A 16,741-nucleotide genomic window follows, 5' to 3' on the forward strand; every position below is an offset into this window, starting at 1 on the left:
GTTTGATACCATCAAATTGAAATAGTTATTGAAATAAATTCATTATAAACCTTATGCGAATTCGTTTTTCGTAGTTTTTGTATGATTGCAACACAGTTTTTCATTACATCATTCTAATATTCTATTCTTTTTTATCCCTTTTTGTTTCTTCCTTGTTGCGACAACTGAAGCTTTTGACCTTTCCTTTGCCATAATCGTAGTTTTTGCGTAAAACTCTTCCAAGTTTTCGCTCTATTTTGCCGTTCGTTTAATCGTTTGCTCTTTTTTGATGTCGGTAAATTAATTTAAAATTAAATTTTTAATTGAACTATTGTCTAATAATGAATTTTAATGAATATGAAACATGAATATGAAAAATAAGATATGTTCAACTCAACATAACAGCAACCTCGAATACGGAGAGTTTCATCTAAGATCATCGAAGATCGGAGCAATATGTAGGATTTGAGTTAAAAATTATATAAGAATTAATCATTACAATAAGTAGTTTGGTTTTATTTAAAGTTTAATTTATTGCTTTTCATGATCCATTCCATTATTTCTGATTCAGTTCTTCTTGCCCTTGCCGGACTCCTTGCCCTTACCCTGCTTTGGGTCAGGCTTTCCCTTTCCCTTGCCCTCGCTGCGGCCACCCGCGCCTCCCTTCTCGCCTCCCTTCTCGCCACCCTTGCCCTTTCCCTTGCCATGGTCCTTGCCACCACGTCCTTTGCCTCCCTCCTCCGAGCTGCCATCCTGGCCGTCTTCGACAGACTCCGCTGCTTCCTTTCCTTTGCCCTTTCCTCCTTCCTTGCCCTTGCCCTCTGACCGAGGGGCGGCCAGAGCAACGGCGCAAAGGGCGGCCACCAGCAGGAACAGAAGTGTTGCCTTCATTGTTGTTTTGGGTGTGTGTTGCGTCGCACGGAACTGTCGATTGGAGCTTGTGGACTCGGAATGTGACGTTTGGGACATCAACGCGCTTCTTTTATAGTCAGTCAGGCACATGATAGGTCCATTATATATTCATTAAACCTAATCATTTAGAGATTTATCCTCGCCTGTTCGAATACTACTGCGTATGCATTCAAATACATCTGGGTTTTTTCTTTTTATTACCTTTCCTTTCAGCTATAAAATATGGAAACGTGTATACCAAAGATGGAGATTACCCTATCCGTGGAGGAAGAAAATGCGCTCACGCTGTACGAAGAGCTCGAGCAGACGGATATCAATCCGACCAACCTTAACGTCAACTGTTGCTGCGGGCTGCTCCGCACCTCACCCTTCCACCAACCAAAGGCCTCGGTCGGTTCCCCCGATCGTCTCCATCTTCCCGATCCAACCGATCGCGATGCACATTCCTCTAGTCACGCAGCACAAAGCAATCACCATCACCACCATCATGATCATCACCGGCCACACCATGACCAAGACGAGGACGAGGAAGATGACGAGGTCAGCGTGGAGTACGACCGATGGCGTCACAATGTCACCCGCCGGAACGAGCGATACCGGGCGTTTGGACTGCTGGAGTCCAGCATCCTCAACAGCTTCCAGCTGCAAAACTTTCGCCGCAAAACGCCGAGCGTGTTCGATTCGTCCAGCTCCTCCGGGCAGACGAGCTGCAGCTCGACGACGTCCAGCATGATCGAGGACATCTCGGACAAGATCGAGGAGATCAGCAAGCTGGACACCAACATCCATTCGCTCATGTACAAATCGGTCGAGCTGCACAACGACATACTGGTGGGTATATTACGAAGTGAAACAATTTCTTTTTCATTCTTGAAAACTTCCTTGAAAGCTCCATGAATGAAGTGAGTCAACTAACAAATTCACCGTTTTTTCCCTGTTTTCTAGTCCTTGGAAGCCACCACCAACCGGCTGATCGCGGACACGCGCAAACTATCGGACGATCTCGACGACGTGCGGTTCCTGGACGAGCTGATCACCATCCTGAACGGGGACATCGGCCCAGTGATACACCGCGAGTGGCCGTACAAAATCGACACCGATGCGCCGATCGAAGAAGGTACGCCGGTCACCTAAGGCCGGAAAAACCAACACACCGTCAAACGACCAAAAACCGAACCAGTCAACCTCGTGATATTAGCCGCCGTCAACTATTTGCCAATCTGTGCCGCCGTGTCTCCGACTGACGGGGCGCCCAAGCGCACCGTTTCTTGAGCCGGGCTTATTACGCCATTATGTATGTGTCGATATGTCCCCCGCCATGCCGGGGTGCATAAGAAAGTGGACCGCAAGAACCTAAGAACGCGCGAACGTACTATTAAGGAACTAACAATACAAACAGAAATGCTCGGCTCCCGTTGGGATCCGAATCGATAATGTCGCACCGACTTCCTTCTTCCCTTTTTATTTTGGTCCGCCATATCACAGGAAACCCACAATTTCAGCCGACACAATGTGACTTAAATATGAAGAATGTCCTCGTTCATAATTGGCTTACCGGGCCTGTTCTAGGTTCACCTTCGAGGGTCAGCCTGGTAAGCCGTGGCACCAATATTCGATTTATTGCTTCCGGGAGAGTAAAGATTCTTTGTACATTTTTTTTTCGCAGGAATTAAACAATTAACAAAAAGAGCCAATCCGGATGAAGACGAATAACGTTTAAATTGTTATTATACGAGAGTATTTTAGCACATTCTTCTAATAAGGCGAGCATCTGCTTATCTTCATAATACAATTATGTCATTATATTTGTTGAATTTGAAGTTATTCATACAAATTTAACAAATTCTACTACAAAAATAGATTCAGCTAGAAATATGATTAATTTCACCGAAAATTATCCATGTTATTGAATTTTCTCATTCCGTTGTGATTGTTATTTAAAAAGCCTATCAACTCATTTCTAGTTTTAGATCTTCAATTTGTGGTGATTTGATTTCACAACGTTCGCTACATTTCGTTCCGCGTTTTCGCGTGAGGGAAATTAAAGCACCAAGGTCCCATCTAAAAAACCATTAAAATTGTTTTAGGACTCATTTGTGATGCAATATTTTATCATTAGAATAGCCTAAAGAATTGTATTCATAGTGTCATTATTTCATAATCTATGTTTAAAACCATAGTTTCATCAAATTCTTATTCCATTGTAAATGTTATTTATAAATCCTATTAATGTAATTATACTTTAGAGCTACAATTTCCGGTAATTTGTTGCTAACCTTGATATTGTTTTTCAAAGAAAACCACATTTAAACCAGAAATTGCTGGAGGCTAGACTCCATTAGATGAAATGATATTTTAATAGTCCCACGTCAAACACGTGGTGCTCAACAAGCTGTTAAGTTTAAACCATGTTTTTATTTTTCTCCGAACACATTTGGAACTTTGAACCTCTTCTAACCGAAAATTCCATTCACGAATGCTTGCAAATGTCACTGCCGGGAAGAACTCCGAAGAACTCTGAGCGCAAGGGGAACGGGGGGGCGGATTCAATTTGTCTCGGAATCGAAATGCAAACGGCACCGAATTCGCATGCGGTAATAACTTTCGTCATTGACTTCCTTTTTATTTTATGCACATCGAACAAACCGGCCTCGGTATTTGGCCGGGCATAATCACGCCATTGAACTTGCCCGGCTGCACGAAACACCTTCCCGTAGTATCCTACTTTATGGATATCCTTCTTCGCCCCGTTCCGCTCGCTACTAAATCCCAACAGCTCGATCGATTGCAGCGCGCCGTTCGGATCGTTATGCCTTCGCATATGAATTTATGCACGATGCCATACAGAAGTGACATCGGGTAAATAAAATAAGGACATACCTCGGGTCCTTCAGTAGGTTTGCCGGTGCCCCCCCAATTCCTACTTGTTCGTGGAAAAAAATGTGTCCGGGAATGCGCACGGCGATGGTCCATGGTCCATGAAATGCATAAACAATCAGACAAAATGATCCACGATGCCATCCTTAGTTTTACTCTCAGTCGAGGGGTAGAAGTTTTTTCTGGGTGGGTATGGGAGATGGGACTGAACCTCGAACTATTTAGGAATGCAAATCCAACTCCCACCAGTTTGCGTTACAAAGTGAGCAACACGGAAAGCGGAAAAAAGTTTCACAACAATTTATTAACTTCCTACCTTCCTTCCCGGAGTCAGCCCGACCGGGAACCGTGGAGTTAATTACTCGACAAGTGCCTGTCTAACTTCGTACCGCTCGAGCGAAACTTTACCACCCCCCTTTAGGCCACCCACTACGGATGCACTCGGGAGGAGGCATAACATAAACAAAAACAAGGATACGCCACCATCGTGAGTGGGAGTGAGTGCGGAAAAGCAGAAAATGAAAACATTCACCCCTATTTTAGTAAGTTTTTTAGCGTTCGTTAACCTGCACGATATGGCCGGCTTTTGCACTCTTGGCACTTCCTGCTTCTAATCGGTCGACATTCCCCTGGCTTCACCCGCCATCGGGAGGGGTTTGTTTTTTTCCCGATGGGTACACGTTTGCTACTTTGTACGTTTGTGCAAATGTGGAGCGAACATTCCAGGACGGTTCGATTCTGGTTTGTTCTTTTCTTCCGGTCGGTGAATGATACCAAAGAGAAGTCAAAGGTCGTTGAAAACTTCTGCTGTTGTATGTAAGGCTTTAGAAACATCCAAAAGGAATATAATTTGATTTTATGTTTGTGATATTCTAAATTTAAATTTTATCTAATTTATCTGTCAACTAATCTTTTTTCAAGAGTTTTAAAATCCTAAAATGCAATGTTCATAACTTTCTCTTAACACAATAGAATAGCTTAGTAACGAACTTCGAACCTAGGGTCCAAAGGGGAAAAAGAGAGTTTAAAACTCTTCAACAGGAGCCAAAACCTGCAGCGTACTGTTTCGAACCGAAACACAACATTCGAGCAGCAACCTTAAAGGTGCAAAAGAAACAGGAACGGTTTATTTGAGCGATCTATTTTTGCCGACTCCATCCGAAGGGTGCGCCGGAACACGCCGGATCTACGGAAAACAAGTCGAAGAGCTAATGATAGGCGCAAATGGCAAAAATGTAGGCCGAATCGGGCATCGCACGGCACTGAACAACCTTCCGAAGAATGCAGCTCCGGACGGAAACAACGGGGGAGCGAAAGGCGTTGTGGGAAGGTGTGAGCTGTGTAACGAAAAACTTTGCGAAATTTTCCAACGATTTTCACTTTTCCCACCGTTCAGTTCCGTGCAGTCACATTTGCGTTCAACTTTAGACACACTTGGAAGTAACACTTTTACCCAGACCGGGCCGGAAGTTCCAAAGACACATTTTGCACACCCGAACCGAGGGGATCGCGGGGCATGGCTCCACATTCGCACCACCACCACCGTCTACCCGTCGGACGTCGCTAAGGTGGCCAGACGTGCCCACGGAGGTGGTGTGTGAAAAACTTTATCCTTCCCGTTCTGCTTCAGCCGTGCCGGAATGCGAGAAACTATGCAGACTTCCGGAAGCGCTGCCACATGCTGCCATGTGGTTCGGTTCGGGGCGGAATGGAAATGGACGCGTCCATAGTGTCTGCCGGGAGGGGGGCGCACGCCGGAATTAGCTTTCGCGAAAAAACCTACACGTCACCATTCCGTGACGTTCGAGCGAGCGCACGAGAGTGGCACGAGTTGCCGCCATCACGAAGGCACGTCATCGTGAATGGCGTTCAAATTGCGTTGAGGTTAACGTGTGTTTGTATCCCCGTCGCTCCTTTCCCGTAAATCCGTTCGCCTTCGGTATCATTTCGCATACGGACACGGGGCAACTTCCTAATCAGTCCACGCCATGGTTAAGCGAGGAACAGCTAAATTATGAGAAGCACACTCATACAGTCTAAGGTCTCACAGGGAAAGTCACATCCTTTCTCCGCGAGGGTTTGGTGTTGGTGTAGGAATATAATGTCTCCCGAACATTTACCTTCCGAAGCACCGATACTTGCACGAGTAACCATTTTCCGATTGAGGCTGTTTTTCCGAAAATTATTCATCGTTTATTGTACGTCTACCAAGTTGTTAAACTCCCGAGGACCTCCGCAGGAAGGATAAAACCAATCGACATCAACACGTGAAATGAATCGAACGCATGGCAAGGAATGCTATCCACCAAGCAGCGAAAAAGCATAACTTTTCTCAAAGCATAATAAACACAAAACATTTACTTGCTAAGAACACGAATGTAAAGAAAATAGTAAGCAGAAATGTGAAATATGAACAAGCGAAGTTTTGGCTTTTTAGTCTTTATGGAAACTTCCATAACTCCAACCTTTATCAGAAATCAGAATAATTCAGTTTTAACTATTGTATAATTTGTTGCCTTCGTTATAAAAATGTGGCTTTCCCTAAAAACTATTGTAAACTTATGGTTTCTATTAACCAGTGCAATGAACTAAACTGAGACTTTAAGGTGTAAAATTGGAATACTTTTCCCCGTTTTCCCCATCTCGCTAAGAACAGCAACCAGGCGCGCTTATGCTACGGCAACCACGCAAACAACCGTCCAAACATATGCCCGCTATTCCTTAACAACATTCAGCACAATCACTAGGCTTTTGTTTATATCTAACCCCAATAGAGCATAGCGCATAGATAGCAGCCCCGACGACCCCCCCTTTCCGTCGGCCCGTCCGCATGGCCATGTTCGGCGACAGGTTTCCTCTGGGCTTGGTGATTCGGTACGAGCAGGACGGCACCAGACCTCGGGGGCCCCGAGGTGGCCGATTTTCTGCCATAAACAACATAACATGCGCTCACGAACGCGCGGGATGATGGAAAGCCAGCGGAGTCGGGGGGAAAGGAAAAGGATAACAACACTTGAGACACGACCCCAAAGGCAGTTCGTCGATCGGGCCGACATGCAAATTTATCTGCACAGACACAAACAAACGCTCACATCGTTCGGTTTTCTCTTTCCCGCCAAAGGATACTTTGATAGGACAGCGAATTCAAGCAACGCTGTATCGAGTTGGAAAAACCGTTGGAGCCGAAAGCAGTCGAAAGGATCGCGCCGCCGAGTACGGAAGTTTTAGGAAACGCCGAGTTCCCGAGTTCGACGCGTCGAAGTCTGGATTTTCCCCCAATTACCTGTTCAGCGTGTCCCACATACCCGGGGCTCGGTGGTTCTTCCGAAGGAGCCGCAGTGAATGAATTAAGGACTCCCATGGAAGAATCGAACTTTGCAGTGAAATAAGGACTGTTATGAAGTAAAAACTTCAAAGGGAAAATAAGGACTCCTCGGGAGGTATACAACGGTGGTGCGTTAAGGTAGTTTTGTGGGCCTGGATGGAAAACTAAGATTGGAGAACTCGTTCAGCTTGTAATTTCTGACCCAAAGTGATAATTCCAAAGTCAAAAAAAATTATTACGCGAATAATGTTTAGTAAAAAGTACAGATTCGTACCCAAACGGACACTTCCACAGCCTGCCGCCCAGCTATAGTCGCCATCGAAGTGTGTGCTGCAAGCCCAAGCCAATCGTCATAGTGTGTCTGTCGCTGTGTTTGTCGAGAAAATCGGTCACGAAAGTTTTTCGGCATTCAATTGATTTTCACTAGCCGAAACGCTCCACTTTTCCCTACCCCACCGTATCGGTACCCACCCTTGCTGCGACCATAAAACAAACTCCTGCTCATCCCCCCCGGAGCGGGAAGGGGCGGGCGACGGATGGGCACATATAGGTGCGAAGAAAAGAGACAGTAGAAAGAACCGACAGCAAGTCATCATAAACAACTTTATGAACCACAGCAGGCTACGACAACCCGGGCTGCAGCGCCTACTGCTACTTCTACCACCACTACTACAACGAGCAGAGCATAGTTTTTCGCGGTGCCGGTTCAGCATGGCCCCTCTCGCCCATTCAACCGCCCGTTGCGATGCATAAATCTGTCCCTAGGACTTCGATAGACAGGGTGGCAGGAGTGGTGCGTCACCGGGACTGAGCCGTACGTCTACCAACCTGGCCTGAGGACACTGAGCCTGCATTCCCGGAGTCGATTATGACGCTCAGCCGCCAGATTGTATGCGTATCTTCGTGCTTGGCGAGACGGCCGGCACGCAAGGACAGCCCGTTTCGAGGAGACGACACGGTTTGTGTATTGGTACTCCGTGCTGGTACAACATAGACACTGCAGGGAAAGGGAGGAAATAAACGAGTGCACGAAAGTGGAACCAAAAATCGGAACAACTAGGAATAAACCGGAACGCTGCGGGCAAGGTTATCGGTAAAAGCGAACAAGGCGCCACACCGGAGGTCACTCGACTTTCGGTTCTGGGCCGACCATTTCGTGAATTGGTAGACACACTTCATCAATTTTTGTTTTGTAAATACTTTTGGAGAGTGAACTGTGGAGAGCAAAGACCCGCTTCTGCCCGCACATTCTAGAGTTCCAATGAGTACGCCGAAAATTCGCGGCAAGTCTGCAATCCACATCAACGACAGTATCATTGGCACTGGCGCCGGGACGGGTGGTGGTGTTGCTGGTGGCGGTGGATGTGTTGCAGGGACAGCCCAACACAATGCCTTGCTGAAGATCGAATCCGTAGTGCCAAAGCTTACCAGCCGGGGCACGAACGCGGTCGTGCTGGCCGCGGGTCACTCGAGCCGGTTGCGTACCTTCCATCGTTCCCACAGCACGCTCAGCTCGTCGTACCTGAAGAAGGTCAGTGCGGCCGCGGCAATTTCCGACCACCATCGGCAGCAGCGAATCTTTGCCCCGCGTCCTGAGGCCATCGCCGAACGAGTCCTTCCCACTGCCGGGTGCTACGAACCGTCCCCCGTTGATGCGGCGACACAACACACCGAAACGCCACCGCTGGTCGACAGTACTCTGATCGTCCAGAATGGCGTCTCTAGTATTCGGCGTTCGCAGAAAGACCGAGAGAAGCACCCGGATCGTGTCAACTTGGACCGGAAGGGACTCAGTTCGATACCGATCATCGAGGAGGAACCGAACCTTCGATTGCTTTCGCTCCAGCACAACCTGATCAACTCCTTCCACATCCCTCCGGACGCCGATCCGAACAACAACCTTCAACCCACTGCGCCAAATCACGCAGGCTCCCCTACGGGATCTCACTGTGTGGTGAACGGTGGTGAGTTAAGGCCCTCCGCGGCGGTCTACAATGGTAGCAGTCCACCGACTCCTACCAAACCGTCCCCAACCGGAACACCAACAAATGGACCCACGGTGACGTCGGTCACGACAACCCACAATGGATCATACGTCCCCAGTACGATCAGCGCTGCCAGTGGCAAGTCCGTTAAGCAATTCCTTCGCCAGAAGTCGACCTCCCGAGGGCAACTGCTGATGGGTCAAAATTTGGGCACCTTAGGAACTGGCGGACCGGGCAGTGGACCCTCGGCGAGTTTCATACAGAGCAAGATGACGATCGGTAGCAAGCAGACTGTTTCACAAGTCACACAGGCACTGCCCGGGATGCCCGGGAGCTCCGTGCCGCTCACCGTATCGCCTCACCTTCAGAAACCTTCCACACACGGGTCCCCGAACGCACCGATCGCCATTACGGCGCAGCAGAAGAGTTTACTTAAGAAGTCCAATAGCTTCATTGGAGGCCCAAGTATGTTCCTCACCGGTGGTGGCGCAGGACAACCACCGACGGCCTCGGGAGGTACGAATGGGTTGCTCAAGATGCGCGCCGGAAAGCTGCTTCTGGTGCCCTCGTTTAGCATAGACAACCTGAGCAATATCAGTGAAATCGCTCCGGGTGAACAGGATTGCTGCAATGGGCACTCGAGCAGTAATGGAAGCGCCGGAAATAGTGGTAAAACAACCCCTACGAACGGACATGCTCCAATGGGGACGACTACGCCCATCGCCCCGGAGGGAGTGGCGACCGCTTGTGCGATGCTCGGAACGCGCTACAACTTGGGGAACCTTGTGTTTCTCGATCTGTACGACAATCAGATCGAGAAGATCTCCTGCCTGGACGGACTGAAGAGCCTTACCGTGCTGCTGCTGGGGAAAAACCGAATAACTGACATTGGGGGGCTCGTGTCACTGAAGAGCACACTCCGGGTGCTCGATCTTCATGGTAACAAAATTAGCAACATCACCGGCAAGATCAACCAGCTGCAGGAGCTAAAGTCGCTTAACCTCGCCGGGAATGCGCTGCGTCAGATACAGATGCAGGACTTCGCGGGGTTGTTCAGCCTGAAGGAGCTCAACCTGAAGCGCAACCGCATCAAAAAGATGGGTGGCTTCGACGACCTGCACAACCTCGAGCGACTCTGGCTGTGCCACAACGATCTGCAGTGCGTCGAGGATATGTCGGCGATCGCGAAAGCGATCAACCTGAAGGAGGTGACGATCGAAAACAATCCCGTGTCGTTGGCCGGAGACTGTGTGTCGTTCTTGGTAAGCTACCTCCCCGGGTTGGTGTCACTCAGCCAGATGCAAATCACCGAGCAGGTGCGCCGGGCAGCGTCCGCTTGGCGCAAAAACAAGGAGCTTTCCGATAGTAAGTACTCCAACCTGACGTCGGACGTGTGCCAGAGCATCAGGCGGGAGGAAATCATCTCGAACGCACGCACCAACTGGGAGCTGCTCCGATCGCAACAATCCACGGTGATCGCACGTGGTGCCCAACGGCTCGGAACCACCAATGGGACGACGGGAAAGGACGGCCTGGAGTTGGATATTGCTGGAACCGTACCATCGGAACATGGCACACCACCGGCGGGTGGAAAACTATCACGAAAGGTAAATACCTCCGGCGTCGTAAACGGAGCAAGTCAAACAAACGGCAGCAGACCACCGAAAGCTACCAACGGGAGGAAAACGGCCACACGGAAACTGGTGCGATCTTCATCGCAGGACAATTCCGGTTCGCAGCTTTCCGAGCAGGGTGGTGAGGAGTACTTCCGGCTACCACCGATCCTTGCACCTTTTCTAGATCAATCCACGTCCACTAAGGCGGAGAGTGAATGCACGCTGACGTCCGGGGTTGGGGCACAGGCCGACTCGAGCGTATCGAGTGGTTTCAGTTCCGACAACGAGGAACAACTCAACCCAAAGGATTTGGATAAGGAGCTGGAAAAGGAAACAACTCTAGTGGCGTGTAGTGCAAGTTCGACGCCGGAAAAAGAACCTGAAACTCCCTCGTTTCCGGTGGTGGAGCTAACGGAGGAGGAACCGATTACGAAAAACATTGCAGTCTCCAGTCCAAGCGAAACTCCAGCAAAGGAACCAGCTCCGCCGAATGTTGAAGAATCGACGTTGAAGCTCCCCCCGCCAATGCCCCCAGATGACCGACCACCGGAGGTTCTCCCAGAAGTGGTCAACCTTGAAAAGCTGTCGACCCTTTCCACGATCTCCACCAAGAGCGGATCGGAATCAGTGATCACAAATGCGTCCTCAAACTCTGACTCTACCGGATCTACGACGGACTCGACGGGTAGCGGTCCGGGTAGTGGAACGAATGGCAGCGGAGGACCGATTGGAACCAGCGGAAGATCGCACAAAGCAAAACTGAACGCGTCAAACAAGCGATATGGCACGGGAACATTAGCCCGAACACAGACGGCCCGTAACGCGACGGTCATGCCTGGGCACGTCACAAGCCTAGCGAATTCATCCAACCTTGCTAACTCCGGTGGTACAGGGAACCCTTCGACCTCGGGGGCCAATTCCAACGGTGCATACTCCGGGATTCCGAGTAGCAACTACGGTCCACCGATGCCTTCCGGTGGTGGAAAGTCGGGCAAGTCCGGTGAACGGGAACGAGAACAGGGTGGTGATTACCTGATAGAAATCTGTGGCCGCTACCTGAACGTGTACGGGCTTGGGGCGCTCCGGTTCATCGACAAGCAGTGGAACATGCAAAAGGCGTGCGATGTCCATACGGTGAAGTTTAGCTACATCAACTTCAACAGCATCACGGCGATCCTGTGCCGGATCAAGGTGCGGTTTGTGAACGCGGAGAACTTTATCTTCCGCGAGACCAACATCACCTGCCTCGGGCAGATAAACGCGCTCGCCGAAAGCCAAGGCATCGCGTCGCTCACGATCGATCCGGAGGGTAACCCGCTGGCGACGAAACCGTGGCGTAGCTACGCCATCTATCGCCTCTCGCACTGGGGCCTGAAGCAGGTGAACGCCATCGAGGTGACGGCGGAGGAGGTCCAGACCGCCGAGGCGACGTACGCCGGGCTGTCCGATCTGGTGCTATGGTCCCTCCCGGAGGGACTCCTGCAGCCACTTCTGCAGCGGTTGCGTCTCGAGGAAACGGCGCACGCTTCCAAGATGACGGCCAAGGAGTGGCTGATGCAGGCCGACCCATCGCTCAAGAACATCGTCGGCAAGGAGGCACTACAGTGGAAGAAGCACAGCACCACGCAGGACGACACGGTGATGCGCGCCAAAGGGAAGGCCTACTTCGGCAAGATGCTCGAGAACACGTGCAACGCGGTCGAGAAGCTGCAACGGCTCGAAACGATGTGGCCCTCGTTGCTGCTGGAAATGATCCGCAACACGCTGATCGACTACTCGCAGATCGACGTCTACGTCAAGGGGATGCTGGTGGAGTTACTGAAATAAATAAAACCCTTTCGAAGAGCGACCAAAACGAAGGAAACCCAAACATACAACAATGTGTTCAGTAGACAATGCGTTTGCTATCGGCGATATCGTACGCAAGCTACCAAAGGCTATCGGGGCAAAAGAGCCCCTGGCCTCCAAATGGACCATCAGAAAACGCTCGATCAATCGACGACCGTGGCATTTGTAACGATTTTAAGCGTTAATCCGCAATGCGATGCGAAAACAAAATGGCTTCCGACTCGAATGTGACCATTTCTTCATCACTCTTCCTTTAGCGAATAAAACAATGATAACGTGCAATATGGTGTTTTGCGAGACCGAACACATCCAAGTAAATGTCAAGGAAGGGAGTAAAACACGTTCGAGTGTATGCAAAACCGTTTTTAAATCTTATCATCTTCATGTGGTAACGGAAATGATTGTTTTAAAGAGTACTATTTAACTGTAAGCATATTGGAATCTTATTGAATCTTATGTAACGGAAATAAAGCACCCATTTAATAAGCCTTTATATGGATGCCACTTTGTGAGTTCGTTATGTGATTGAGAAGCTGACACCATATTACCAATTAGTAACAACCTTTTATTTCACTACACACCCCCCTAAACCTAGCTTACATAAACAACTTGTAGAGACTTTTTCTTTTTCACTTTTTTTTCCTTCTTCTCTTTTTTCACCTTTCCCGATTCCGGTTCGTTCTCATCCGAAACTGCTCGATCGAGTTCCACATTAAGGATCGCTTCACAGCTCGGATACATGGTAAAGTCGCTTGTCCGCAACGGTCGCTTGCCGATCAGCTTAACAATAACTTCCTCACGCAGGGCAAGATCGAGCGATTCCTGGTGTGTAAGGTGATTGAATCGTTTCGCCGGAATCTTTAAAATGCAATATTCCGCACCATTTATCTGAAAAGAAATCAAACGATGGTTGAATGGAAACGAATCTCGAGGGCAGTACTTTTGAGACCTACCTTAAATGTAAGATCGAGTGGAAATTCATCGTCTATTTCCGGCCACCGCTGGTCAAACACACCACCGTCCCATCGTATCCAAGAGTCCTTCCGTTCCGTACGGTCGATCCGGTTCGGTATTGCGAGCAACTGTCCCCACAGTTCTGCAGCAAAATGGGGTGCCATCGGAGCGAGCATAATAATCTGTGCGGCCAGCGCAAGTTCATACTGCCGGCTGTAGGCCACCACGTCCGGGGTAGCCCTACGGATGGCATTGGTAAGACCCTGCATCTTCGATATGCCCACACTCAGCTGATGCGAGTGACGATAGTTAAACGTTGCTCCGGCGGTAAAGTAATTTCTAGCGTCCCACAGTTTCTGCTCTTGGGTGGTGAATTCTTCCCGGTTCGCCGGTGATGGGGCCGGATTGTTGGGATCGATCTTTGAACGAAGTTCCCGGAAGTCGTGCATCGTCATCCAAATTCGCTTTTGCCAGTTCAATATACCGGGGAATGCTTTAAATAAAAATTAACGTATGATGTTGAAAGAAAGTTGATACCTTCCGAAAACTAACGGTACTTACTCGCTTCCGACCAATTGCGATGAGAGGTCGGTGCAACGTCGGCCAGCAGTATGAGCCTCAGCGTATCGCAACCATGCTCACGTAGTACCTCAAGCGGATCGACACCATTCAACTTCGATTTGGACATTTTCTCCCACAGCATCGTGATCGGTTCACCGGTCGCCCGTTCGATCGCTTTGTTGTTCTTCTCGTCCAAAATCTCCACTTCGGCCGCGGGTATATACTTTCCACTGCTGGCCACACGGTACGATCGTCCCATCACCATACCTTGGACGAGCAGTCGCTTGAAAGGTTCCGGCGACGGTAACAATCCTTTGCTATGCAGATAGTGTGCCACAAAGCGAGCGTAGTACAGATGAAGTACGGCATGCTCTTTCCCGCCAACGTACAGATCGACCGGCATCAGACGATGGGCAAGCGAACGATCGAACATGGCGTCACACTTTCGGGGATCGATGAAGCGCAAAAAATACCACGAACTATCCACGAACGTGTCCATTGTGTCGGATTCTCGTCTACAATCGACACGCTGGCAAGAGGGACATGTTGCCTTCAACCAGTCACTGTTCTGTGCCAACGGTACTCCGACGGATTCTGTGGGAAGTTTCACCGGGAGGCTCTCCTCGGGTACCGGTATTGGCCCGCAAGAGGGGCAATGAATGATTGGGATTGGCGTTCCCCAAAATCGTTGCCTTGAGATGAGCCAATCACGTAGCTTGGAACTGACGGGATGACCACCAAGCTGGTGAGCTACCGCTTGCTGAAGGATGTCATCCCCGGATGTAACATTTTTATGTCCTTCATTTAGCTGCGTTTTACTTAACCCTACCCTTTCGGCAATGGATCTGTTTTCATCATTATCGACGGCCAGGTAGGAATCACATCCTTCCGGAAAAGGAACATTTTCGGTGACAACAACCGGAAGTGTTCCTCCGGTAAAAGGATTTTGTACAGAGATTTCCAATGCGCATTCTGTACGCTTTCCACTGTTTAAAAGATTCGATGGATTGATGGCAACAAATAAAGCGTTGTTTAAATCAACTGGCTCACGTGTCCAAACAGAAACATGCGTCTTTGAATCGCCCACTAAAGGTAGCTCAAATGCATAACCCTCACACTCCCCGATCCAGTGACGCTGAAGTTTTATAATGTCTCTCCAATCCTCCAAGGTAGGATCGCTCAAACCATCAAGCAGGGGTTTGGCAAACTTGGTGGTTTTAATAAACCACTGTCGGAGTACTTTCTTCTCTACCTTCGCACCGGATCGCCACGAGCAGCCGTTATCGTCTACCTGCTCATCGGCCAGCACCGTCTGGTCGACCGGATCCCAATTGACGAGGGCTTCTCGTTGATACGCAAGTCCATCCTTGAAGAGCATCAAAAAGAGTTGCTGTGTCCAACGATAGTATTCCGGGTCGCAAGTGGCAAACTCTCGGTCCCAGTCGAAACTAAACGATAGCATTTCCAGCTGCTTACGCATTTCGGCAATGTTTCGATGCGTCCACTGGTCGGCCGGAATCCCCCGTTGAATGGCCGCATTCTCCGCTGGCAACCCGAACGCATCCCAGCCCATTGGATGTAGTACATTGGCTCCATTTAACCGATAGAACCGTGCCATCGCATCACTTATAGTGTAGACTCGGACGTGGCCCATGTGTAGGTTGCCGGATGGATAAGGAAACATGGCAAGCACATACCGTTTCGGATTTTCCGTGTTTGATGGATTGAACCTGTTATCGCCAAGTTTACGGTGCCACTTTTCCTCCATTTGTAGCTTCATTTCCGGTGTTAATTCTCGGGCAGACTAAAAACAAAAGAAAACATTTGGTGATGAAAACAATGCTAGAACAAACGGGAAAATGTGTTGACGACAAACAAATTGGTTACCATCTGCTCGCCAGAGATGGAACAGAATAATCTCCGTTCTTTCGTCCATCTTCGCATCAGCGACATGTGGGGCAATCTCATTTTTACAAATAAAATGCAAACTTATTTCACTTTTCTAAGCATTCACAATAACAACATCACGCCCGGTTCATGCGAACTGAAATGACATAACCAGGTATGTCAAACTTCTTTCATCGATCTACGAGTGCGAAGAAGGAACCACAACAAAATAGCCGATACCGGCATATTCCAATCATAATAAACAACAATCAGCTGTTTGCTTGATCGATTGTTATGTATACAACACGCCCTTTCTCGCTCTTGCGATGAAATGGAGCTAGCAACAATCGATCAACGATACACTGAAAACATAATCTTCCACGTTCGGGACCGCCACTTCAAGGGTTAAGTAAACGTTTTTGCGTTTTACACTTCTTTCGTAATAAAACATCAAAATTAGTGAAGTTAATGTCCTTACTTTAACTTTACAGCTTGTTCCAACAACAAGGGTAGTTCATTGTGGCTTTATACATGAAATATTTGCTTTTTTGACAAAATTTTAAATGTTTATGATTTTGTATGAGAATGCTAAAGCATATGTTAAAACACATTTCCCATAGTGTTTTTTACAATATTTAAAAAATTAAAATATATTTTTTTCGCATAATTTTGATTTACAGTGTAGATTTAAGTGTCGATGAAAGGTTTTCTATTCCCCCATTCTATTGTCATACGTATAGTTTACAAGTCCTGTTTGTAGAGCTCACGGGCATTATGCAAAACATTGCGCAATTAGA

At 48.6% G+C, this 16,741-nt stretch overlaps 4 protein-coding genes across 4 annotated transcripts; 2 read left to right on the forward strand and 2 right to left on the reverse strand.

The window, feature by feature from the left end:
• Nucleotides 1–546: 546 nt before the first annotated feature.
• LOC131284185 (holotricin-3-like) lies at nucleotides 547–870 on the reverse strand. The gene has a single exon (XM_058313039.1). The coding sequence runs from the start codon at nucleotides 868–870 to the stop codon at nucleotides 547–549; it is 324 nt and encodes a 107-aa protein (XP_058169022.1).
• A 243-nt stretch (nucleotides 871–1,113) lies between these two features.
• Nucleotides 1,114–2,025, forward strand: LOC131284186 (lateral signaling target protein 2 homolog). Its single transcript, XM_058313041.1, has 2 exons — nucleotides 1,114–1,722; nucleotides 1,837–2,025. The coding sequence occupies exons 1-2, from the start codon at nucleotides 1,114–1,116 to the stop codon at nucleotides 2,023–2,025; spliced, it is 798 nt and encodes a 265-aa protein (XP_058169024.1).
• A 6,329-nt stretch (nucleotides 2,026–8,354) lies between these two features.
• Nucleotides 8,355–12,521, forward strand: LOC131288410 (uncharacterized). Its single transcript, XM_058317541.1, has one exon. The coding sequence runs from the start codon at nucleotides 8,355–8,357 to the stop codon at nucleotides 12,519–12,521; it is 4,167 nt and encodes a 1,388-aa protein (XP_058173524.1).
• A 612-nt stretch (nucleotides 12,522–13,133) lies between these two features.
• Nucleotides 13,134–16,025, reverse strand: LOC131284187 (leucine--tRNA ligase, mitochondrial). Its single transcript, XM_058313042.1, has 4 exons — nucleotides 15,945–16,025; nucleotides 14,058–15,861; nucleotides 13,496–13,989; nucleotides 13,134–13,430 (listed from the first exon to the last, which is right to left on the reverse strand). Exons 1-4 carry the CDS (start codon nucleotides 16,023–16,025, stop codon nucleotides 13,134–13,136), a joined length of 2,676 nt encoding a protein of 891 aa, XP_058169025.1.
• Between the last annotated feature and the right edge of the window lie 716 nt (nucleotides 16,026–16,741).

Source organism: Anopheles ziemanni, chromosome 3 (assembly GCF_943734765.1).
Source record: "Anopheles ziemanni chromosome 3, idAnoZiCoDA_A2_x.2, whole genome shotgun sequence".
Lineage (NCBI taxonomy): Eukaryota > Metazoa > Arthropoda > Insecta > Diptera > Culicidae > Anopheles > Anopheles ziemanni.